Consider the following 26,219-nt stretch of genomic DNA (forward strand, 5'->3'; position numbering starts at 1 on the left):
AACAAAAAAACTCTACAAAAATATTAAAAAGCAACTCCTAGTAGAATACAGCATGAAAATGCAAAAACTCATTGCATTTCAATATATGAGTGAACATATATATAGGAGTGAACACATGGACAATAAAATTTTAAATACTGTATCATCTATAAACACTCAAAAAACCCCCACAGAAAACCTCAGGTATAAATATAACAAAACATTTACAGGGCTTTTATATACAAACTAGAGGTCCAGTGCATGAAATTCATGCACTGGGGGGCGGGGGGAGGGGGTTCCCCTCAGCCCGGCCTGTGCCCTCTCGCAGTCCGGGAGCCCTTGGTGGATGTCTGACTGATGGCTTAGGCCCGCTCCCCATGGGAGAGGCTCCTGCAACCACAGCTGCACTTGCCAACAGTGAGCCTGCCTCAGGGCTTCTGGTTGAGCAGTGTTCTCCCTGTGGGAGTGCACTGACCACCAGGGGGAAGCTCCTGCGTTGAGCATCTGCCCCCTGGTAGTCAGTGTGTGTCATAGCAATTGGTCATTCTACTGTTCGGTCGATTTGCATATTAGCCTTTTATTAGATAGGATTTTATTCTTTTTCTATAGGTGTGTAGTATTCTATTATTTGAATTTACTACCATTCTTCCATTTTCCTGTAGGCAGATTAGTAAGTTGTTTCTAATTTGAAAATATTATGAATAAAACTATGCTAAACATCCTTTCACATATGATTTTGAGGACCTATATGCTCATGTCTTTTGGATATATAAAAGCAGTAAATTTAATGACTCATGATGTAGGCATATGTTTAGTTTTAGTAGATACAGTTTTGCATCCTTTTATCCAATTTATACAACCACCAGCAGTGAATGAGAGTTCCAGATCCTGAAGATACTTGCCAATAATTAATATTATAAACCTATTTAATTTTAGCTATCCTGGTAAGTAATGGAGGAATAAATTTGAGTTTACCTGGATAGATGATATTGAATGTATTTCAAATATTTTTTGAGATTTGGATATTATTCTTTATCAATTCTTGTTTACATTTGTGTTTTCTCTTTCCTGAGGTGCCTTGATTTTCCCCATATTGCTGAAGGATATTTTCATTGGAAATAGGACTCTGTTGACAGTTCTTTTATTTTTATACTTTATGGTTTCTAATGGAAAACCTATTGTCATGAGAATTACTTTTTCCTTACAGATAAAAGTGTTATTTGTCATTCAGAACTTTCAAGGTTTTTTTCTTTGTTTTTATTTTTCAGAAGTTTGACTATGATGTGGGTGTTGATATCTTTGGGTTCATCTAATAGATTTCTGTCTTTTGACCAATTGGAAGAGTTTTCAGTCATTATTTCTTCAAGTACTCTTTCAGCTCCATCTCCTTTAATTTCTTCCTGGACTCCAAATGTTAGAATTTTATTTTGTTTTGTTATGACTCCACTGGTTCCTGTGGTTCTGATCTTTTTCTGTTGTTGTTTTCAAGCACATTTTCTCCCTATTCTCATTGGATATTTTTATTGTTATATTTTCTAGTTCCCTGAGTGTTTCCTCTGTTCCCTCCATTCTGCTTTCAGGCTATTCACTGATTTACCGTATTTTCCGGTGTATGAGACGACTTTTTAACACAGGAAAATCTTCTCAAAAGTCGGGGGTCTTATATGCCGGAAAATATGGTATTTTAGTTTTTATATTCTTATGTACTAAAATTTTCATTTGGTTCTTCTTTATAGCTTCATTTTCTTTGCTGAGATCACTTTCTATTTACTTGCCATAACTTTCTATTTTTTCCCACTTAAGGATGTTCAAAATCACTAATGTAAAGATTGTTTTGATGGCTACTTTAAACTTATCAAATAACTCTATCATCTCTACTATCTTAATGTTAGTATCTATTATCTTTTTTATTCAGTTTTAGATCTTTCTGCTTCTTTGTATAAATAATTTGATAATTGAAACCTAGAAAATTTGAGCATTATGAAACTCTGGATCCTTTTCAACCCTGTTTTATCTGGCTTAGTTTGATACTGCTCTGGTAAGGGAAGGGTGAGATGCCACCTCATTATTTTCAAGAAGAGAGAAGTCCAGGTTCCCCACTTGGCCCAAGGTTTGTAGGGGTGTGTCTGCGTGTGGGGGGGAGGGGTATTCATTACTGTTATGAGATGGTGGGAGTTCTGGCTCCCTGCTATTCTTCTGCCAATATCTCGCCATGTGGAAGGACCGATCTGTCTTGTTTCTATATCTTACAGTTTCCACTTACATGACTCAGGACTGACTCCCGCCACACCGGCCGGGACCCTAGTCTGCTGTTCAGTCATCCATCCAGTCGTTTAGGTCGTGACAGACCCTGGTTCTTTATATATTAGGACTGGAGGACTGATGCACAAAATTCATGCACGGGTGATGTGGGAGGGGAAGGGTGTCCCTCAGCCCAGCCTGCACCCTCTCACAATCCGGGACCCCTCAGGTAGGGTCCCTAGGCCTGGCTGGTCATCAGGGCTTTCCTTCCCCGTCCCCACCCCCCGCCGCCACTGCTTGCCATTTGTGCGGCGCTGTTCGCTCCTCCCTCACCCCCCCGCCACTGGTTGCCTCCCTCTGTGGGCGACAGGCATGCGATATGATCGCTTGGCTGGCCTGGGCCTCCTTCTGTGGGGCCATCGCTGGCCAGCCCCACACACCCACCATAGTGTCGCTGGCCAATGGCCAGGGACTCTCTCTGTGGGGCGATCGATTGTGGGGCCCCCAGATCAATCACCCCACGATCACCCAGCAGAGGGAGGCCCCGCCCACTTGGCTGGGGCTCCACAATCAATCACGGCGCAGAGGGTGGCCTGGGCCTTCCTCTTTGGGGCGATCATGGGGCCCCCCCGACCAATCACATCGCACCCGCCTTGCTGGCTTGGCACCAGTGCGTGTCATAGCATGGTTGTCTGGATGGTCATTCTGCTGTTTGATCGATGTGCATATTACGGTTTTATTATTATAGATTACACAATGAAAAAAAAAAGCAAGAGCTAAATCTATGGAGAGATATAGCAGGTTCGTGAATTGACTCAGCACAGACAAGATGTCAATTCTCCACAATGTGATCTACAGGTTTAATAAATTCCAATCCAAATCCCAGGAACATTTTTTGTAACTATAGACAAGATTATTCTAAATTATATATCAAAAGGCAAAAGAACTAGAATAGCTAAAACCATTTTGGAAAAGAAGACTGGCCCTAGCTGGTTTGACTCAGTGGATAGAGCATTGGCCTGTGGACCAAATGGCCCTGGGTTTGATTCCAGTCAAGGGCACGAAACTTGGTTGCAGACTCTTCCCCAGCCTGGGTCCTGGTTGGGGCGCATGCAGGAGGCAACCAATCGATGTGTTTCACATCGATGTTTCTCTCCGTCTTTCCCTCTCTCCCACTTTCCCTAAAAAATCAATGAGGGAAAAAAATATCCTCAGGTGAGGATTTAAAAAAAAAAAAAAAAAAAAAAAAAAAGAAGAGAAGACTATAGTCATGCACCATCCTATATAATAAAGAGTTAATACGCAAATTGACTTGCACAAGATGGCCGCCCCCATGTGGTCATAAGATTGGGGGGTGGGGGGGGACCCGGGCCTGCAGGGGAGGGCAGTTGGGGGGGGAACCGGGTCGGCAGGGGAGCAGTTAGGTGTCGATCAGGCTGGCAGGGGAGTGGTTAGGGGGTGATCTGGCTTGTAGGCAGAAGTGGTTAGGGACAATCAGGCAGGCAGGCAGGCAGGCAGGCGAGCAGTTGGGAGCCAGCAGTAGTCCCGGATTGTGAGAGGGATGTCCGACTGAGGGGGTCCCAGATTGAAGAGGGTGCAGGCTGGGCTGAGGGACACCCCCCCACCCAAGTGCACAAATTTCATGCACGGGGCCTCTAGTCTATACTAATAAAAGGGTAATATGCTAATTAGAGTGGGCGTCTTCTGGACAAAGCCACAGCAGCTGTGAGGGCCTAGGGACCCTACCTGAGAGGCACTGCTGTGGGAGAGGATGCCGCACCAACACAGGAGCGGGAGCGGAAGCGGAGACGGGGCTGCCGTCGCCGCAGGAGCAGAGGAGGTACGACCTGCTGTGCCTCAACCTCCCACAGCCCCTTCCCCAGCCGGCCTGGCCCCAGATCGCCCTCCCACCCACCAGTGGGCGGGGCCAGCGCTAAGAAGCGAGGGCCTGCCAGTCAGCAGTAGCAGCAGCAGTGGCGCCTTCCCATTATCGATCCAGTCGCCTCCCGCAGAGGGAGGCCAGTAGGACATCCCCTGAGGGCTCCTGGACTGTGAGAGGGGGCAGGCCGGGCTGAGGAACAACCCCCCCCCCCCGCCCGGCAGTGCATGAATTTTTGTGCACCGGACCTCTAGTATATTGATAAGGATCTGTTCTGAGAAATGTGTCCTTAGGCAATTTTGTAATTGTGCAAATATCCTAGAGTGCACTTACACAAACATAGACGGTATAGTCAATCACACATCTAGGCTATATGGTAAACTATTATTATATATGACGATGTGTTCCATCATCAACAGAAACATCGTTATGTGGAACATGACTATAGTGGAGGCATTGGTCTATCCTATTTCAAGACATTATTTGAAGACTTTTTAACCTATTTCAAGTTCCAAGTAACTATGTGGCATTCACTGGCAGAAGAACAAACAAATAGTCAGTGGAGCAGAATAGAGAACCTACAAATAGAGCTACACAGGTATGTCCAACTGATTTTTGAAAGAGGCAAAAGCCAAAGCAAGTCAATGGAGGATAGACTTTTCAACAAATGGTGCTGGAGCAACTGGACACCCACCCACAGGGGTGTGCTTGCACACACACACATACACACACAACCCTGAACTAAACTCGCTTATTTTAAGTCAATGCTAACTCAGAATGGATCACAAACTTAAATGTGAGACATAAAACTTAGTACAAAACACAGGAGAAAAATCTTTGGGATCTAGAGCTATTCAGAGTTCTCAGACTTGACTCCCAAAGTAGGATCCATAAAAGGAAAAACTGATAAACTAGACTTCACTAAATTAAATTTTTGCTATGTAAAAGACCCTACGTTAAACTGTGATTTATAATAAATATACAGGGTGGGGCAAAAACAGGTTTGCATGAAAAATAATTCAATAATTAATAAATAATAATAAAAGAATAAACTGTTTCACATACTCACAACTGAAAGCCTACTTTTGCCATACCTCGTATATTTGTTTTTCTCCAATGTTCCTGGCACAGAACCCCTAAAACTCTTGAAATTTCATAAGTAGTTCTATAACGTATTTCTTTTGCATTAAAAGTGACAAAATATTAATTGTTAATTCTGGTGGTAGTATATAAATATACTTTGCTACATTTTATATTTGTAATTATAAAATTTAAAAATAAAAAGGCCAGGCTTACCACAGAAATATGTTAACAGAAAAAGGCATTTAAAGCTCACATTTCCCTGACCTCTAAGACTTAGCAAGTCTAGCCCACAGAAAAACTTTCCAAAGAACCATTTATAAAGCTAACGTTTTTCAATATGGCTTTATATACATTTGTAAGCATATTATTTGCCTTTTTCCATTTTGTTTTTGTGAACATTACTAGTATATGATATAAATTTACAGAAAACCTCATTTTATTAACTGTATTTTTAAGAAATAAAGTGTGCAATTTTTGAAGACTTCATTATGTGATTTTTTTTTTAGAGAGGGACATCAAAATATCAATAGGCTTTACACACTCTCTGACCCAGGAATTGAACCCAAAACCCGAATATGTGTCCTACCTGGGAATCAAACTCGCCATCTTTCAGAGCATGGGATGGACGATACTCAACCAAATGAGCCACACCATGAAGAATCACTTATTTTGAGAAAACATTTGTAGGTATTGACATATTATTAAAATGACTTTTAATATTGCTGGTTAAAAAAAAAATTTCCCTCCCTAGCCAGTTGCTCAGTGGTTAGGGTGTCAACCTGAGGACTGAAGGGTCCTGGGTTCAATTCCGGTCAAGGGCACATGTCCGGGTTGCGGGCTCGATCCCCAGTAGGGAGCGTGCATCAATAATCCTCTCTCATCATTGATGTTTCTGTTTCTCTCTCTCTCTCTCTCTCTCTCCCCCCAACCCTTCCTCTCTGAAATCAATAAAATATATATACTAAAAAAATGTTTTTCCCCATAGTTCTTACTGGATGAAATTCTAATATATTAATGAGATCTACATCAATCAAGTTTTTAAAAAATGCTCTTTAAAATACTTTACTAACAGGTCCAAATTTTCTACTTACTGTTTCCTACACTTTGTGAGAGTCCCCATTTTTTGAGATTTGAACATTTTAAAAAGCTATTCACAGCACGATGACATAAAAGAAGTATAACCTCAGGAATGTATCACCAGAACAGAGGCAATTGAAACAAAGGCTAGAAAAGCAATGCTAGACTAGGAGTAAAAAATAATACAAAGACTAGTAGACAATTTATAGGTGGACAAGAGAGAAAACCACTTGATGTACCTAAAAAATTGATGAAATCTGGGCAAGAGTTATCCCATAAATCCCCAGGCAAAAGGATTCCCTCTTATGGCTTCATTAGACTCAAAGACACATATACACTTATGTAAACAAACCAAAAGAAGCACAATTATGGGAAGTCATACCTTTCAGGCCTAAAGTCTGCAACTGAAACAGTTTTCCCATCTCAAAAGGTAGAACTCGTAACAGGTTGTTATTTAAATGGAGTTCCCTGTTGATGTAAAAATTCCAGGAAGTCAGAAGACATATTAACCTTTAACTAACAGCTAAAATCAACAATATGATTTCTAGGAATATAAGCTCCTAAAATTGACAAAATTTCATATTATATTCCAATGTCTAGTACAGTGCTTCTGAAAACATTTGTAGTAAAACACAAAACCCAAACTTCCACAAACCAATGCATTTGTAAAATACAGGGAAACAACGAGTTGCTAAAAAAATGAATGGGGGGTGGGTGGAAAGACCAAAAAAATAGAAGCCCAAATTTTTTAATAGTATTAGATTCAACAGATATAAAATCTCTCTCACATGTTGTATTAGTTTGCAAACTGGCAGTCTAAACAATCATCCTGAGAGCAGCACTGGTCTAGCACATAAAGGGTCTACTACTATACATGTTTAAGAAAGTGAAAATGATAAAAACGATAAAGTAGTCTAATATGTGAATTGTTAAGAAGAGAATGAAAATGATCATGTAATATCAACTCAAAATAGCTACTGATAGCTAGCTGCACAATTAACTAATTAAGCCTAAAAAAATGTCAAAAGGCTGGACTGAAGACAACAATACAGTAAGATACAATATGTGCCAGTCAGGCTGAGTTATTTTTTAGTTATTATCTCAAATATCTCTAATCTCAGCCCTGGCAGGTAGGTTTTACAGCAACTTTATAGATGAGGAAAGACTCAGTGAGGTTAAGAAACTTGTCCCAAATCACACAAGTTGAAAATGGCGAAGTCAGGATTCCAAACTGAACTCTGTGCAACTCCATATCCCATCCAATCCTACATTCCAAACTACAGTCCCCCGATTCAATGACTAATTCTAGCTTTTCTCAAGTCCAGGCTTTACTACTATCATGCATACAAGCCCTGAAATAACCAAAAAGGTTTCACTAACTGGCAATGGTTTCCCAGACCCTGTGTTAAGGAATGTATGGTGCCCATAATTTAGTGGGGGAAAAGCACCAGAACTGTCACAAGTGACTGCATATGTGAGATTAACACAGTGCCTTCTATTTGCTTACTCCCAATTTGTTAAGAAATTTTGATTCAAGAATAAAGTATATTATACAAAACAGCAAAAAAAAATTTTAGACCATGGATTTCTTGACTTATTATTTATTAGTTGACATTCAATTTTCTAAAATAACCTATATAAAGGATAGTTATATATACTTTTGGTCAAATACAATCAAATTAAGTATTGTTTCTACTAAAGTAAATATTCGATTTTGTTTTAGGGGGTATATGGTTAGGTACTAAGTTGAATCTGCATACCTGAGTGATACCATGTTTCCGAGTTCTGCTGGTAAACTCCGGATTTTGTTTGAGGACAGGTCCAGATACACCAGATTGTGAAGCTTGGCAATGTCTGAAGGAATACGGGACAGGAAATTGTCACTCAGATGCAAAGCTGTCAGGTGAGTTAGTGACCACAAAGATGAGCTCAAGCTTCTTACTCTTCCTGTAAAAACAACAACAAAAATAGGGGTAAGATTATAGTATTTTCTATAATTTCATAAGCATACAGAATTAAAATAGCAATAAGTAAGTACCTATCAATAATAACCTTAAATATGAATGGATTGAATGTTCCAATCTAAAGATATAGGGTAGCTGAATGGATACAAAAACATGACCCAATTATATGCTGTCTACAAAAGACACACCTCAGAACATCAAAGACTCACACAGGAGGAGAATGAAGTGACGGGAAAAAATTTTTCCATACAAATGGAAAAAAAAAAAATAAAAAAAGCTGGGGTAGCAATACTTATATCCGACAAAATAGACTTTAAAAATGTAGGCCACCCCACGTGCCCCTGGGTCCGGGGGAAGCTAGATCCCGGGTCCGGGCGAGGCCGTGTGCCCCTGGATCCGGGTGAGGCTGAGTCCCGGGCCCGGGAGAGGCCACGTGCCCCTGGGTCTGGGAGAGGCCGTGTGCACCTGGATCCAGGGGAGGCTGGGTCCCAGGTCCGGGTGAGGCCGTGGGCCCCTGGATCCGGGTGAGGCCACGTGCCCCTGGGTCCGGGGGAAGCTAGATCCCGGGTCCGGGTGAGGCCGTGTGCCCCTGGATCCGGGTGAGGCCACGCGCCCCTGGGTCTGGGTGAGGCTGGGTCCCGGTTCGGGGTGAGGCCGTGCGCCCCTGGATCCGGGTGAGGCCACGCGACCCTGGGTCTGGGAGAGGCCACGTGCCCCTGGGTCCGGGTGAGGCCACGCGCCCCTGGGTCTGGGTGAAGCTGGATCCCGGGTCCGGGTGAGGCTGCGCACACCTAGGTCCGGGTGAGGCCACACGCCCCTGGGTCTGGGAGAGGCCACATGCCCCTGGGTCCGGGTGAGGCCACGCGCCCCTGGGTCCGGGTGAAGCTAGATCCCGGGTCCGGGTGAGGCCACGCGCCCCTGGGTCCGGGTGAAGCTAGATCCCGGGTCCGGGTGAGGCCACGCGCCCCTGGGTCCGGGTGAAGCTGGATTCCGGGTCCGGGCAAGGCCGTGTGCCCCTGGATCTGGGTGAGGCTGGGTCCCGGGTCCAGGTGAGGCTGCACACACCTAGGTCCGGGTGAGGCCACGCGCCCCTGGGTCTGGGAGAGGCCACGCGCCCCTGGGTCCGGGGGAAGCTAGATCCCGGGTCCGGGCGAGGCTGTGTGCCCCTGGATCCGGGTGAGGCTGAGTCCCGGGCCCAGGAGAGGCCACGCGCCCCTGGGTCTGGGTGAAGCTGAATCCTGGGTCTGGGCGAGGCCGTGTGCCCCTGGATCCAGGGGAGGCTGGGTCCTGGGTCTGGGTGAGGCCACGCGACCCTGGGTCCGGGGGAAGCTAGATCCCGGGTCCGGGTGAGGCCGTGTGCCCCTGGATCCGGGTGAGGCTGGGTCCCGGGTCCGGGTGAGGCCGCACACACCTAGGTCCGGGTGAGGCCACGCGCCCCTGGGTCCGTGGGAAGTTAGATCCCGGGTCCGGGCGAGGCTGTGTGCCCCTGGATCCGGGTGAGGCTGGGTCCCGGGCCCGGGAGAGGCCACGCGCCCCTGGGTCCGGGTGAAGCTGAATCCTGGGTCTGGGCGAGGCCGTGTGCCCCTGGATCCAGGGGAGGCTGGGTCCTGGGTCCGGGTGAGGCCACGCGACCCTGGGTCCGGGTGAGGCCACGTGCCCCTGGGTCCGGGTGAAGCTGGATCCCGGGTCCGGGTGAGGCCATGTGCCCCTGGATCTGGGTGAGGCTGGGTCCCGGGTCCGGGTGAGGCCGCACACACCTAGGTCCGGGTGAGGCCACGCGCCCCTGGGTCCGGGAGAGGCCACATGCCCCTGGGTCCAGGTGAGGCCACGCGCCCCTGGGTCCGGGTGAGGCCACGCGCCCCTGGGTCCGGGTGAAGCTGGATCCCAGGTCCAGGTGAGGCCGTGTGCCCCTGGATCCGGGTGAGGCTGGGTCCCTGGCCCGGGTGAGGCCACGCGCCCCTGGGTCTGGGAGAGGCCACGCGCCCCTGGGTCCGGGTGAAGCCGTGCCCCTGGGTCCGGCCGAGACCCAACCAGAGGGAATCGAACCTGCATTACCACCATTTGTCTACCATCCAGAGCTGAGAGGTCAGTGCTGACATGTACACATAAGGAACTGGTGGACATTGATACTGGGTCTCAAAAGAACTGTTGGTCCAGAAAGAAACTCACTACAGACTGATTCATTTGCCTGTCAGCATAACTATTATTGCTCGTCTCACATTCAGTTCATATAAGTATATCTCTAGTGACACATGATCTCGCTCATCTAGGGGAAATGATGAACAACATAGACTGATGAACAAGAACAGAACCAGAAACAAGGAGGTATCGATTGGACTATCGGGCCTCAGAGGGAGGATAGGGGAGGGTGGGGGGAGGGGGGAGAGATCAACCAAAGGACTTGTGTGCATGCATATGAGCCTAACCAATGGTTAAGTTCAACAGGGGGTTGGGGCATCCATGGGGAGGGGTGTGGGATGGGAATGGGGGGATGAGGACAAATATGTGACACCTTAATCAATAAAGAAATTTAAAAAAAATGTAGGCCACCACAAGATACAACAATGGTCAGTCACTACATAATACTAAAGGGATCAATCCAACAAGAGGATATAACCCAGGTAAACATATATGCACCCAATATAAGAGCACCTAACATATAAAAAAAAACTTCCAGGGTACTTTAAGGGAGAGATAGACAACAATACAGCCACAGTAGGGGACTTTAACACCCTGCTGACTTCACTGGATAGATCTTTCAGACAAAAACTTAACAAGGACACACTGGATCAGATGGATTTAATAGACATTTATAGAACATTTCATTCTGGAGAGGGAAGTTCATAGTACTACAGGCCTACCTCAAAAATTAAGAAAAATCAACATTAGACTATTTAACCCTACAACTTAAAGAATTAGAGAACAACAAGAAAAACCTAGAGCAGAAGGAAGAAAATAATAAAGATTAGAGCAGAAATAAATGACACAGAGATTAAAAAAAAAATACAAAAAAAAAATTAATGAAACCAAGAGCTTGTTCTTTGCAAGGATAAACAAAATTGATGAACTGTTAGCCAGACTCATCAAGAAACAAGAGAGGCCCCAAATAAATAAAAAAATCAGAAACAAAAGCGGCGAAGTAACCACTGACACCACAGAAACACAAAAGATTATACGGAAATACTATATGCCAACCAGCTGGACAATATGGATGAAATGGACAAGTTCCTAGAAAAATACAATCTCTCAAAACCAAATCAGGTCGAAACCGGTTTGGCTCAGTGGATAGAGCGTCAGCCTGCGGACTGAAAGGTCCCAGGTTCGATTCCGGTCAAGGGCACGTACCTTGGTTGCGGGCACATCCCCAGTAGGGGATATGCAGGAGGCAGCTGATCGATGTTTCTCTCTCATCGATGTTTCTGACTATCTCTCTCCCTTTCTCTCTGTAAAAAATCAATAAAATATATTTAAAATAAAAAACCAAATCAGGAAGAATCGGAAAACCTGAAGAGGCCAATAACAACTGATGAAATAGAAGTAGTAATCAAAAAATGCCAGCAAACAAAATCCCAGGTCTGGATGGCTTCACAGGAGTTTTACCAAACATTCAAAGAAGAACTAACACTTATCCTCCTCAAACAATTCCAAAAAAATCCAAGAGGAGGGAACACTTCCAAACTCTTTTTATGAGGCCAGCATTACCTTAATTCCAAAACCAGATAAAGACACTACAAAGAAAGAGAATTACAGGCCAATATCCCTGATGAACATAGATGCTAAAATCCTCAACAAAATTCTAGCAAATCAGATCTGGCATTACATTAGAAAGATCATACACCATGACCAAGTGGGATTTATTCCAGGAATGTAAGGCTGATACAATATTCGCAAATCAATAAACATGATACATCACATAAATAAACGGAAAGACAAAATCACATGATCATATCAATAGATGCAGAAAAAGCATTTGCCAAAATTCAACACCCATTTTTTATAAAAACTCTCAGCAGCCCTAACCGGTTTGGCTCAGTGGATGGAGCATTGGCCTGCGGACTGAAGGGTCCCAGGTTCGATTCCGGTCAAGGGCGTGTACCTTGGTTGGGGGCACATCCCCAGTGGGTAGTGTGCAGGAGGTAGCTGATTGATGTTTCTCTCTCACCGATGTTTCTAACACTCTATCCCTCTCCCTTCTTCTCTGTAAAAAATCAATAAATTATATTAAAAAAAAACACACAAAACCTCTCAGCAAAGTGGGAATAGAGAGAGCATATCTCAACATGATAAAGGCCATATGACAGACCTACAGCCAACATCAGACTCAATGGGCAAAAACTAAAACCATTTCCCCTAAGAACAGGAACAAGATAAGGATGTCTGCTTTCACCACTCTTATTTAACACGAGAGGCGTGGTACACAAAATTCGTGCACTGGGGGGTGGGGAGGGGGGAGGAGGAGCATCTCCTCAACCCGGCCTGCATCCTCTTGCATCCTCTTGTAGTCTGGGACCCTCAGGGGATGTCCACCTGCTGACTTAGGCTTGTTCCCATCCCTCTCACAGTCTGGGACTCCTTGCTCCTTACCTGCCTGCTTGCTGCTCCTTACCACTTGGCTCACTACTCCTAGTGCTGCCAGGGAGGCAGGTGAGGCTCCTGCTACCGCTACTGCGCTTGCCAGCCATGAACCCTATCTTTCTGTGTAGCTGTCTGAGGGCCAACTGCTCTCTTCCTTCTCATTTGGGGTGAGCAGCATGTGAGGGCAGAGCGTGCTGTTGTGGAACATAGAGGGCTGCCCAGAGCTGAGGGGAGTGGTCGGGCCCATGGGGTGAAAGGTGGACACAGAGGACACTATCTCACCCTATGTGGGGTGGGCTGCCGGCCTTCATCTGCCTGACCCCACCCAGGGAGGAACCGAGCAGGGTGTCTGCCTTTCCATTCTCCATTCTTCTATCTGTGACACCTGTCACCATTGCCAGGGCTCCCCCAAAGTGAATTCAGCTCAATCCCTGAATGTAAAAGGGCATGGGGGGAGGGGAGCTCCACTCCAGTGTCCCGATTCCCAGCGACAGGACCTGGTCTCAGGACGGTGGCCACAGCTGCAGAACATAGATCTGTTTCAAGAAAAGTTGGGAATGCAGACTTAAGTATGGGCCCCTATTCCAAAAGGTGGCAGTTTATTCACATTGTGGCAAAGACACCTTCAAGAGTAACATAAGTGGGTAAAGTCAGGGCCAAAAAGGGCCATTTCCTCATCCAATCTCTCTGAGGTGTGTGGACAGAACCAAGTCTCAGCTCTTCGCAGGACACTTCTGGGGTTTTTTAAAGCCTAAAGGACAGTAGTTTGTCTCCATTCTTATTCATTGGGATTTTTTCATCGTTGGATAAAAGGATATGTACATTGGGGCAATCCTCTCAAGATACAATATTCCAGTTGCACCCATGTGATGATGACAGCGCCCCTCAGAGGAAGGGAGCCAACAGATGGGGAGCAGGGAATTCTGAAAACCAAAGCAAAGGTTCAGAACACGGAAAAAGTCCTTGGTGTTCTGCTGAGAAACTTGGACTCCTTGCTCTGCGGTCACACAACTGTCACACACCAGGCAGTCACTCAGAAATATCTTCGCGTTGGCCAACTTATGGAATTCTCCCTTCTCTCTGTTCTCCTGAGCGGACTCCGGATGTTGACTGTGGCATTCTCTTGGTCATCGTTTTGTTTTTTCAAAACGTTACAAAGTTTATATGAATATAACATACAAAGATGCAGCCTCCTTTGTAGGAACAGGGAAGTAAGGGGTGGTTAAGCAAGGCACACGGAGCTGCAAAAAGCACCAGCTGTGGGGAGGACCAAGGGGGAGAGGAGGTTGGTACTGGGGGCCAAGGCCACAGAGCCATTGCTGGGGAAGTAGGGATCCCCTCTGAGTACCATGTTCGGAGGCTGAACTAATTGGTCAAGCTGAGGCAGAGGCGGGTGGCCATATCAGCCATCTTTGGTGCTGTTTACCCTTTCCCACCCCAGCTCTGTTGTAAAACCCCGGAGCCCTGAATTCCAAAGGCTCCATCCAGAGCAGAGGCCGTGGAAGGGGGTGAGAGGAAGTGAGTAGGACAAGTTTGAAAGCCGATATGCCTGTGTGCTGAGGGCTGGCGGAGACAGAGGTGAGAGGTAGCAGGGAAGGGCTCTCATACATACCCTTCTGTGGGGGCCACGGGTGAAGGAGACCAGGTGAGTAGAGTAGGGATGGGGCACCATGGCCCCAGCCTCTTAGGCATCCCTGTCTGTCCTCTGCAGTGCACACGGAGGAAAGGGGCTGCCTTTGAGGAGGGGCCAGGCCAGGCCAGGTGACCATCTTGAGTTCTGGCTGAGGTGATGGTCCTCACCCTGAGATGCCTTCTAACTGGTGATGGACCCAGGCCTGACTCCCGCCACTGCTGTCGCCGCTGCTGCCAGGATCCAGGCCTGACTCCCACCACCACCACCACCGGGACCCAGGTGTTCTGTCGTCCGTCTGGTCGTGACGGCCATAGGCTATTATTAATATAGACTACAGGCCAGGTGCATGAAATTCGTGCACTGGGGGGGGGGGGGGGTGCGGTGTCCCTCAGCCCATCCTGCACCCACTCCAATCTGGGACCCCTAGGGCGGAATCGGGCCTAAACTGGCAGTAGGACATCCCTCTCACAATCTGGGACCGCTGGCTCCTAACCGCTCGCCTGCCTGCCTGCCTGATTGACCCTAATAGCTTTTGCCTGCCAGCCTGATCACCCCCTAACCACTCCCCTGCCGGCCTGATCGTCCCCAACTGCCCTCCCCTGCCGGCCTGGTTTCCCCCAACTGCCCTCCCCTGCAGGCCTGATCTCACCCCCAACTGCCCTCCCCTGCCGGCCTATTGCCCCCAACTGCCCTCCCCTGCTGGCCTAGTCGCCCCCAACTGCCCTCTCTTGCAAGCCTGGTCTCCGCCCACTGCCCTCCTCTGCAGGCCTGGTCCCCCCCAATTGCGCTCCCCTGCCGGCCTGGTTACCCCCAACTGCCCTTCCCTGGCGGCCTGATCTTGCCCCCAACTACCCTCCCCTGCAGGCCTGATCTCGCCCCCAACTGCCCTCCTCTGCCAGCCAATTTGGTTCTGATTAGTCAGTTTCTATGCCAGTCAGCATCAAAAGCTGCACCTCCTAGGCAGCAACTGACTCCTCATAGTTGATCCAGATTTAGTTCTGATTGGTCAGTTTCTATGCCAGTCAGGGTTAAAAGCTCCGCCTCCTAGGCAGCCACTGGCTCCTCACACTTCACCCAAATTTGGTTCTGATTGGTCGGTTTCTATGCCAGTCAGAGTCTCTGGGCCTATCAATGGGGCCTGATCAGAAAGACGGGGCTGATCAGCAGTCCCAGTGGAGGCCTGGAGAGAAATGGAGGCTCGGCTGCTGGCCAGGCCCGGAGAGAAAGAGAGAGGCAAGTGCTGATCAAGAGCTGCCACAGAGGCTACGGATCAGACTCTGCTTCTCTCTTCAGGCCTCTCACTGGGCCTGATTTGCAGCCCCCCTCAGCAGTCAGTGCTGGGTCACCATGCCTGCTGCCGTAGCAGTCAGTGGTGGGTCGCCACGGCAACCTAGCACTGACTGGAGGACTGACTTCTGGTTGGTCGAGCCTCTGGTCGTGATGGACCCAGGGTTTTTATACATTAGGATAGCACTGGAAGTCCTAGCCATAGCGATCAGACAAGAAGAAATAAAAGGCATCCAAATTGGAATGAAGTAAGATGCTCATTATTCATAGATGACATGATATTATACATAGAAAACCCTAAAAACTCAACCAAAAAACTACTAGATTTAATAAATGAATTTGTCAATGTAGCAGGATACAAAATCTTCAACTAAAAATCGATGGCTTTTTTATATACTACTAATGATTTTCAGAAAGAGAAACAGAACAAGCAATCCCATTTACCAGTGCAACAAAAATATTAAAATACTTAGGAATAAACTTAACCAAGGAGGCAAAAGACCTGTATTAGGAAAACCACAGGATGTTGAAAAAAGAGATAGAAGAAGATATAAACAAGTGGAAGAATATACCATGTTCATGGATTGGTAGAATCAACATCATTAACCTTTTGCACTTGGATGTCGAGTGTGACTTGACACCGTTAGCATTAGAATAAAGGAATCGAGAAAAAAGCAAGCGAGTGCAAAGGGTTAAAATGTCCATACTACACAAGGCAATCTACAGATTCAATGCAATCCCTATTAAAATACCAACAGCATAGTTCATAGAGCTAGAACAAATACATCAAAAATTTATATGGAACCAAAAAAGACCCCGAATAGCCGCAGCAATCTTGAAAAAGAAGAACAAAGTTGGAGGAATCACAATATCAGATTTCAAGTTATACTACAAAGCCACTGTAATGAAAGCAGCCTGGTACTGGCACAAGAACAGGTATATAGATTAATGGAACAGAACAGAGAACCCAGAAATTAACCCAAGCCATTACACTTAATTAATATTTGACAACGGAGGCAAGAGTATATAATGGAGTCAATACAGTCTCTTCAATAAATGGTGTTGGGAAAATTGGACAGATACAAACAAATCAAACTTGACCACCAACTTACACCATACACAAGAATAAACTCAAAATGGATAAAAGACTTAAATGTAAGTTGTGAAATCATAAAAACCCTAGAAGAAACCATAGGCACCAAAATCTCAGACATCTCTCATGGCAATATATTTATTGATACAGCTCCTAGGGCAATGGAAACTAAGGAGAAAATTAAAAAATGGGACTACATAAAAATAAAAGGCTTCTGCACAGCAAAAGAAACCATCAACAAAGTGAAAAGGGAGCCCACTGTATGGGAGAACATATTTGGCAATGATACATCTGATAAAGGGTTAATATCCAAAATATATAAGGAAGTCATACAATTTAACAAAAAAGACAAACAATCCAATTAAAAAATGGGCAAAGGACCTAAGTAGACACTTCTCCAAAGTGGCCAAGAGACACATGAAAAAATGTTCAGTCACTGATCATCAGAGAAATGCAAATTAAAATGACCATGAGATATCACCTCACATCTGTCAGAATGGCTCCCATCAACAAATCAACAAATGACAAATGCTGGCGAAGATGTGGAGAAAAGGGAACCCTAGTGCACTGCTGGTGGGAATGCAAACTGGTGCAGCCACTATGGAAAATAGTATAGAATTTCCTCAAAAAATTAAATATGGAACTGCCATTTGACCCAGTGATCCCACTTCTAGGAATATATAATAAGAAACCTTAACCTTTTGCACTCGGATGTCGAGTGTGACTCGACACGGTTAGCATTAGAATAAAGGAATCGAGAAAAAAGCAAGTGAGTGCAAAGGGTTAAAGACCAATAAAAAAGAATGTATGCACCCCTATGTTCACAGAGCACAATTTACAATAGCTAACATGTGGAAACAACCCAAGTGCCCATCAGTTGATGAGTGGATAAAAAGCTCTGATACATTTATACCATGGAATACTATGCAGCAGTAAAAAGAATGAATCTCTTACCCTTTGAGATAGCATGGAGGGACCTGGAGAATATTATGCTAAATGATGTAAGTCAGTAAGAGAAAGACAAGTATCACATGATTTCACTCATATGTGGAATCTAAATTAAAAAATAAACTGATGAACAGATTGGATCCAGAGACATGGAAGCATGGAATAGAGTGCAGAACCTCAGAGCGAAGGCAGGGGAGAGTGGGTAGGCGGGAGGTAATCAATCAAGAACCTTGAATGCATATATGCCTGGCCCATGGACCCAGACAATGGGGTAGTGAAGGCCTGGTACAGAGGTGGGTTGGAGGGAGTGAATGGGGGAAAAAGGGAACATATGTAATACTTTCAACAATAATTATTTTAAAAATAATAACCTTACTAATAAAAGCCTCGGTGGTCCTCACACCGTGATGACCTCATGCTGTCACAAGATGGGTATGCGCACAGTTGAGGCGGGGCCCGGCGGCCGCTCTGTGCGGCCTCCGCTGGGGTTCCTGCAGCCCCACGTGCGCCGTGGAGGTGGGAACCCCGGCTCCGGCCTACCTCTTTGGGGCAATCAATCGCCGGGCTCCTGCACTGTTAGAGGGCACAGGCCAGGCTGGGGGACCCTTCCTGCCTGAGTGCACGAATTTCATGCACTGGGCCTCTAGTAAATAAAAATAAAAATCAGGAGAGGTAAACCAACCTCAATGGCTGGTTTGATGAGGGAGTTTGAGCTTACTCACTCATTAGGCTAACCAAAAATTGTGAGCTAACAAGGGAAGAATATTATCACTAGTGCACAAAATTCATACATGGGATGGAAGTGTCCCCTCAGCCCAGCCTGCACCCTCTCCAATCTGGGACATCCCTCGTGCAATTCGGGACCGCTGGCTCCTAACCTCTCGCCTGCCTACCGGCCTGATCACCCCTAACTGCCTCTGCCTCGGCCCCGGTACCGTGGCTTTGTCCAAAAGGACGTTGGGAAGATATCCGGTCTAATTAGCACATTACCCTTGTATTAGTATAGATTATTTTCAATTTGATTACAGTATAACATTTTTCTACCTAGACCTGGCAGTTCTAGTTTGTGTATTAGTTATTTATACTGGTACACTCCCTTCTTCTCACCCATTAATATGCTGTAAGCTCCAGTATGAGAGGGTCTGTGATTTTTCATTTATATATCTTCCATATGCCTAGTATAGCACCTGGCAAAATATTGTACATAGCACATGTATGTTTGCTGCATTACTTTAAAAAAAAAAATCAAGCACAGAAAGAAGTGGAAACTTACGCTGTATTATTTCAGAAAAGTATGGGGAGGCATATTAGGCCAACATTAACACAAAACTTCTTTAGCACTGGTTGCTTCAGAAGTAATGTCCCTTCATCACCTTTGAAGTATTAAAAAAAAATGCTGCATGTCCACTGGCAAGAAAGCTGGGGATATCCTCTGTGGATCTGGGAGCCCACATTTTCTTGAAAAAAGTCTAGGAAGCACTAAAGGTAGAAAGGAACTTTGAGATCTACTTCAAATTTGTAAGATTCTGTTCTTGGACAGGATTGTCCTTGGGAGACTCAGACTAAAAAAAGCAAGTGAAGAAAGTGAGGAGAAACAACTCTATCCCAGAACTTATACTAGAACAAGCAGGTCCAACCCCACTGGAAATCTGGAAGTTGATAATGCAAAAGCTCAATCCTACTCTATCAGAGAATTAAGTACCAGAACAAACCTTTGCACATGAGACATTTCACATATGTTATTTTCATTTCATCCTTGACATTATTCCAATTTTACAAAAGGACACTGGTACTGAGAGCATAAACAATGAATGGGCCCTAGCTGGTTTGGCTCAGTGGATAGAGCGTCAGCCTGCGGACTAAAGGGTCCCAGGCTCGATTCTGGCCAAGGGCACATGCCCGGGGTGCAGGCTCGATTCCCAGTAGGGGGTGTGCAGAAGGTACCCAGTCAATGATTCTCTCTCATCATTGATGTTTCTATCTCTCTCTCCCTTTCCCTGCCTCTTTGAAATCAATAAGTATATTAAAAAAACACACAAAACAACATACACACAATGGATTTTGCACTTTGACTCAAACCAGGTTCTTCCCACTGGACCTTCCTGCTTCCAAGATAAATTAGCACTGGTAAAATACAACATTGCTACTTTTATGAACTGGCATAAAAAACTTAATTTCCTACCCATGTCTGAATTTCCATACCATAAATTTATGCTTGCATGTCTGTCTTACCACTTATTTCAAGCTCTGCCCAGTGTGATTTCTTTCCATTCGCTGCTTCTTCAGTGGACATAATTGTGTACATCTTCCGAGGGTCAGGGGGCTCGTATTTTTCTTTGGGCATGCCTGTTGAATTAAGAAAAGAAACTAATCAGTACTATGAAGAATCAAATAACTGAAAAGAACAGCTTTTAAAAAAATAGACACCCATATTATAATCTCTAAATACCATTTCCCATTAGGAGCTCCTTGGAGAAATGGAGGATTGAACAAGTTAACTGTAAAAAACATTTCTGAGAACCAGACAAAGTTGAGAAACTAAATATAAGTTAATATTAAAGGACTATTGTTCATTTTGCTTGTGGGTGTTTTTGTGTTTTTTTTTTTAAAATCCTTACCTGTTATAGACAAATTCTGAAATATTTAAGTGGAATGAAATTTCACTCTTCCCCCAAACTTCCCGCCCAGTTTTACTTCACTTTCGTCATTTGGATGAACCATAACCCACTTTAACCAACTCTCTGCCTGCACAGCTAAACATAGCTAGAGAAAAACTTACCATCATGTCAATTTATAGTAGAGAGCCAGTCAGCAATCATTTCCCTCAAATGGACTCATTACGCGGACCAGAAATTACACTGTAAATTCTCCTAGCCCCTTCTACTTGACTTCTCCCAAATCTCCAACATTCATCCCTCCATCTTCCTGCTCTTTTATTTTCTCAATGAAAAAGAAAACCAGAAGAGGCCTTTTTCTGAACTCTGACCTATGCCCATCTACTCTTTTTTACTAGGGACAAAGTGCCTGCCCTCTTAGCACTTTATTCTATCCCATCACCTTGCCTACAAGGACATTTCTTAGCAATTTGCTCCAATGTCAAATTTTCCCTCCATATCAGAACTTTATCTTCTATACATATACATGGTACATTTTCCTCTATTTTTAAAAAAAAAAGTCTTAACCTTATTTCTCCCTCTAGTTTTCACACTTTTTTCCTCTCATCCTCTTTACAAGCAAAAATCCTCAAGAATGTGTATGCTATCAGTCTCCTAGTCTTCTTCTCCCAGTTAAACCCACCCAAATCAGTACATGCTTTTAACATTCCATCAAAAACTGCCAAGAAGAAAACCAGGGACCTCACATGGTTGTATCCAAAGGTCATTTCTCAGACCTTCTACTTGTCCTCTGATCAACACTGATGTAGATAATCACTCCCTCCTAGAAACATCTCTTTCACTTGGTTTCTAGGATATCTTTCTCTTGGTTTTCCTCTTAATCTCTCTAGATTTAGTCTTTTGTTAGTTCTGTCTACAGAGTTGAAATTAACTCCACTTTACCAACAGAAACCTGAAGTTCAAAAAGGTTTAAGCAATTTAACCAGTGCAACAAGACTGGGAAGGTAACAGAATCAGGCTTTGAATATGTCCAACTAAAAATTAAAGCTACTGTTTAAGTGAAATAACCCAATCACAAAAATTTCACTTATATGAGGTACTCAGAATAGTCAAAATCAGAGGCAAAAAGTAGAATGAAAGTTGCCAGGGACTGGGGAAAGAATGGGAAATAATTGTTGATTGGGAAAGTCTTCTTGTAAGACTCAGTTTTACAAGAAGAGTTATGGAGATGGCAATGGTTACACAATATTATGCATGTGATAACACTGAACACTACACTTAAAAATGTAGTTAAAGTGGTAAATTTTAAAAAATATGTTTTTATTGATTTAGAGAAAGAGGAAGGGGGTGAGAAACATCAATGTGAGAGAGAAACATCAAGGGGTTGCCTCCTGTATGCACCCTGACAGGGGACCGAACTTGCAACCTGAGCATGTGCCTGACCAGGAACTGAACTGGTGACCTTTCAGTACATGGAATGACACTCAACCAACTGAACCACACTGGCCAGGGCTAAAATTGTAAATCTTATGTTAAGTATATTTTCCCATAATAAAAAAACTGGGGAAAAGTTAAAGTTACTTTCTTTATGCTGTGCTTCCTCCCTACTGATGGGACGTAGTGCTATTTTTCAAACACAGAAATGGGCTTTGTGTAGTGAAAACGCAGAAAAAAGAAAGTCATCCCCAAAAGCTGTTTGAACAAAGAATATAAATGGTCAGAATAATCATCTGCACAAGAAACAGCAGATCTTTTTCTTTGTTTTGTTAAATATTGATTTAAAAACTGTCTTCGTATATGTTAATTTCTTCAGAATAGAACTGACTTTATTTATAGCCTCATACAAAATACTTAACACTGAACTATACTGTTAAGAACTGTTCCCATTCTGTCTACAGGACATTCTGGCAAAACAAGTGCGCTTTCTGAATAATATGGATATACCAGTAATAACCTAGAAAACATAAAATGTTGTATAAGACTACCAGAATTTGATAACATCCTTTAAGATCACACCAATGCCATTATTCTGATCAGAGTCTATTTAAAAAACAATCATTTGACCATTATAGGCTTATCCAAATAGAATTTAATAATGAAGAAATTGCTCTGTTGAGCTGAGGTTAGTATTTCGGTCCTATTAATTCTTAACCACTCTTACTTCTTAGTGAAAAGTTCAGAAGTCTCTTTAATAAATGGTGCTGGGAAATTTGGTCAAATACATAAAAAATAAATAAATAAGTAAATCACCAACTTACACCATACACAAAAACAAACTCAAAATGGCTAAAGGACTTGAATGTAAGACAGGAAACCATAAAAATCCTACAAGACTCCATAGGCAGCAAAACAGCAGACATATGTTGTAGCAATATCTTTACAGACACAGCTCCTAGGGCAATGGAGACTAAGGAGAAAATAAACGAATGGGACGATATAAAAATAAAAAGCTTCTGCACAGCAAAAGAAACCATCACAAAACAAGAAAGCCCACTGTATGGGAGAACATTATTTGCCAATGATATTTCTGATAAGGGTTTAATCTCCAAAATTTACAGAGAACTCATACAACTTAACAAAAGGAAGATAAACGATCCAAGATAAACGACCCCAAAAAATGGGCTAAGGATCTAAATAGACACTTTTCAAAAGAGGACATACAGAAGGCCCAGAGACATATGAAAAGATGCTCAAAGTCACTAATCATCTGAGAGATGCAAATCAAAACAACAATGAGATACCATCTCACACCTGCCAGGATGGCTATCATCAACAAATCAACAAACAACAAGTGCTGGTGAGGATGTGGAGAAAAAGGAACCCTCCTGCACTGCTGGTGGGAATGCAGACTGCTGCAACCACTGTGGAAGGCAGTATGGGATTTCCTCAAAAAGTTAAAAATGAAACTCCCATTTGACCCAGTAATCCTACTTCTAGGACTATATCCCAAGAAACCAGAAACACCGATCAGAAAGGATATATGCACCCCTAAGTTCATTGCAGCACAATTTACAATAGCTAAGATTTGGAAAAAGCCTAAGTGCCCATCAGCAGATGAGTGGATTAAAAAACTGGTACATCTGCACAATAGAATACTATGCTGCTGTAAAAAAGGAACTTTTACTATTTGCAACAGCCTGGATGGAACTGGAGAGCATTATGCTACACAAAATAAGCTAGTCACAGAAAGAGAAATATCACATGATCTCACTCATATGTGGGATATAATGATCAACATAATTTGATGAACAAGAATAGATCCAGAGAGTGCCGAAACCGGTTTGGCTCAGTGGATAGAGCATCGGCCTGCGGACTGAAAGGTCCCAGGTTCGATTCCGGTCAAGGGCATGTACCTTGATTGCGGGCACATCCCCAGTAGGGGGTGTGCAGGAGGCAGCTGATCGATGTTTCTCTCTCACCGATGTTTCTAACTCTCTATCCCTCTCTCTTCCTCTCTGTAAAAAATCAATAAAATATATTAAAAAAAAAAAAAAAGAATAGATCCAGAGAGAAATGGTAGGGGCCGGGGGGGGGGGGGGGGGGGGGGGTTAGAGAGCAACCAAAGGACTTGTATGCATGCATATTAGCATAACCAATGGACACAGACACTGGGGCGGTGGGGGCTTGCCCGGGGTGGGGGTGTCAATTGGGGAAAAAGGATACATATGTAAAACTTTAGACAAAAAAAATAGCTAGGCCAGAGTCTGAGGGATATAGCACCAGACTAGTCACTCTCCTACTCCTCCAATCCTCGCTACTGATCCTGGCAGCATAAAAATCCATCCCCTTCTAGATCTCAGAGAAACAGTTTGTCATTACCTTAGAATAATTACTTATCTTGAAGAAAAACAGGACATTACTCAGCAGTATAGAAAGTTATACTTTCATTATTAAACATTTTATGACATGGCTTAAAAATACAGAACTATGACCACTCTGAGAAAGTTAGTGTTGCCAAATCAGAACTGCAAACAATCACAGAACAAATAAAAGACTATCCTGGAGCATTTAAACGAAAGGTGGCCTAACTGCATACCATAAATTTAGAAAAACTACCATCTACAACAGGGAAAAACATCAGGAATCCATTGTCTGTTCCCCACAATTTCAGAAATGCTGTGTTTATGTGTATGTACACGGGTATAGTGCAGTGAGGGAGCTGGGACAAGACTCACAGGGAGGGGTTATAAGGAATTTATTAGAATCTAAAGTAAAGAGAAAAGAAATAAGACTAGAACAATTAAGGAAGCAGATTGCAATGGAGACATCCATAAAGCCCAGTGTAAAAAGTCACCCCTCCACCCCCACCTGTAGCCCCAAATAGATGAATAGTTCTAGTTACAGCCCTTAAATCTATTTTAACCATTGTCTCCCTAGGAGTAAGTGGGAAGGAACAGCTGCTAGAGACAGGATCATATGGAAAGGGAATAGCAACTTCTTGGTCTAGTTTTTTGTCAGGAACCAAACTTAAGCTCAACCAAAATTGGGGACAAATATTTGAATGTTCCCCATGGGAAAAGAATAGGTAATTACAAAAACCAAACTAAAATCACCAGTGGTAACTGCCCATAGCCAACTAGTATGCCACAGACTGCCTCTCCCCAACCCCATCTGTACTTAACCTTTAAAACAAGTCCCTAAGGAGAAACCAACAGAAGTGCCTAAGAACCCATCCACACCATCCTATCTAATAAAAAAGTAATATGCAAATTGACCATCACTCCAATATACAAGATGGCAGCCCCCCATGTGGACACAAGATGGCCAACAGGGAAGAGCAGTTATGATGAGGCCAGCAGGGGAGGGCAGTTGAGAGGTACCAGGCCTTCAGGGGAGGGCAGTTGGGAGGGACCAGGCCTGTAAGAGAGGGAAGTTGGAGACAACCAGCCTGCAGGGGAGGGCAGTTGGGGGTGACCAGGCCTGCAGGGGAGGGCAGGTGGGGGCGACCAGGCTGGCAGAGGAGGGCAGTAAGGGGCAATGGGGCCGGCAGGGGAGGGCAGTTAGGGGCAACCGGGCTGGCAGAGGAGGGCAGTTGAGGGGGCCCAAGGCCTGCAGGGGAGGGCAGTTGGGGGGGACCAAGCCTGCAGGGGAGGACAGTTAGGGAGACAAGGCTTGCAGGGGAGGACAGTTAGGGAAGACCAGGCTGGCATGAGAGGGCAGTTAGGGGCAATCGTGCCGGCAGGGAAGGGCAGTTAGGGGGCACCAGGATGGCAAGGGAGGGCAGTTAGGGGTGACCAGGCCAGCAGGGGAGGGCAGTTAGGGGCAATTGGGCCAGCAGGGGAGCAGTTAGGTGTCGATCAGGCTGGCAGGGGAGTGGTTAGGGGGTGATCAGGATGGCAGGCAGAAGTGCTTAGGGGCAATCGGGCAGGTAGGCAGGCAAGCGGTTGGGAGCCCGCAGTCCTGGATTGTGAGAAGGATGTCCGACTGACTGTTTAGGCCCGATTCCACTGGGATCGGGCCTAAACGGGCAGTCGGACATCCCTCGAGGGGGTCCCAGATTGGAGAGGGTGCAAGCTGGGCTGAGGGACTCACCCCCCCCCCATGCAAAAATTTTGTGCACTGGGCCTCTAGTCCTATATAATAAAAGGCTAATATGCAAATTGACAAACGGCAGAACAACTAGTCACTATAATGCGCACTGACCACCAGGGGGCAGACGCTCAATGCAGGAGCTGCCCCCGGTGGTCAGTGCGCTCCCACAGGGGAGCACTGCTCAGCCAGAAGCAGGGCTCACAGCTGGCAAGCGCAGCAGAGGTGGCGGGAGCCTCTCCCGCCTGTGTGGCAGTGCTAAGGATATCTGACAGGCCAGACTGAGGGACCCCCCCACCCCCGACTGCACGAATTT

At 44.9% G+C, this 26,219-nt stretch overlaps 1 protein-coding gene and 1 pseudogene across 4 annotated transcripts in view; both read right to left on the bottom strand.

The window, feature by feature from the left end:
- The window catches only part of LOC307100408 (glyceraldehyde-3-phosphate dehydrogenase-like), a 1,087,365-nt pseudogene that overhangs the window by 247,743 nt on the left and 813,403 nt on the right, over positions 1–26,219 (bottom strand). The gene's annotated exons all lie outside the window — the stretch shown is intronic.
- The window catches only part of CNOT6 (CCR4-NOT transcription complex subunit 6), a 57,083-nt gene that overhangs the window by 23,090 nt on the left and 7,774 nt on the right, over positions 1–26,219 (bottom strand). For all 3 annotated transcript variants that reach the window (XM_079772782.1, XM_079772781.1, XM_079772780.1), the window contains exons 2-4: positions 19,992–20,105; positions 8,020–8,206; positions 6,642–6,727 (exon numbers count right to left, since the gene is read on the bottom strand). In XM_079772782.1, coding sequence (XP_079628908.1) covers positions 6,642–6,727; positions 8,020–8,206; positions 19,992–20,103 — 385 coding nt within the window. In that variant the 5' untranslated portion in view covers positions 20,104–20,105. The remainder of the gene's footprint in view (positions 1–6,641; positions 6,728–8,019; positions 8,207–19,991; positions 20,106–26,219) is intronic.

The sequence above is a fragment of the Cnephaeus nilssonii genome, assembly GCF_951640355.1.
Source record: "Cnephaeus nilssonii genome assembly, chromosome: 5".
Lineage (NCBI taxonomy): Eukaryota > Metazoa > Chordata > Mammalia > Chiroptera > Vespertilionidae > Cnephaeus > Cnephaeus nilssonii.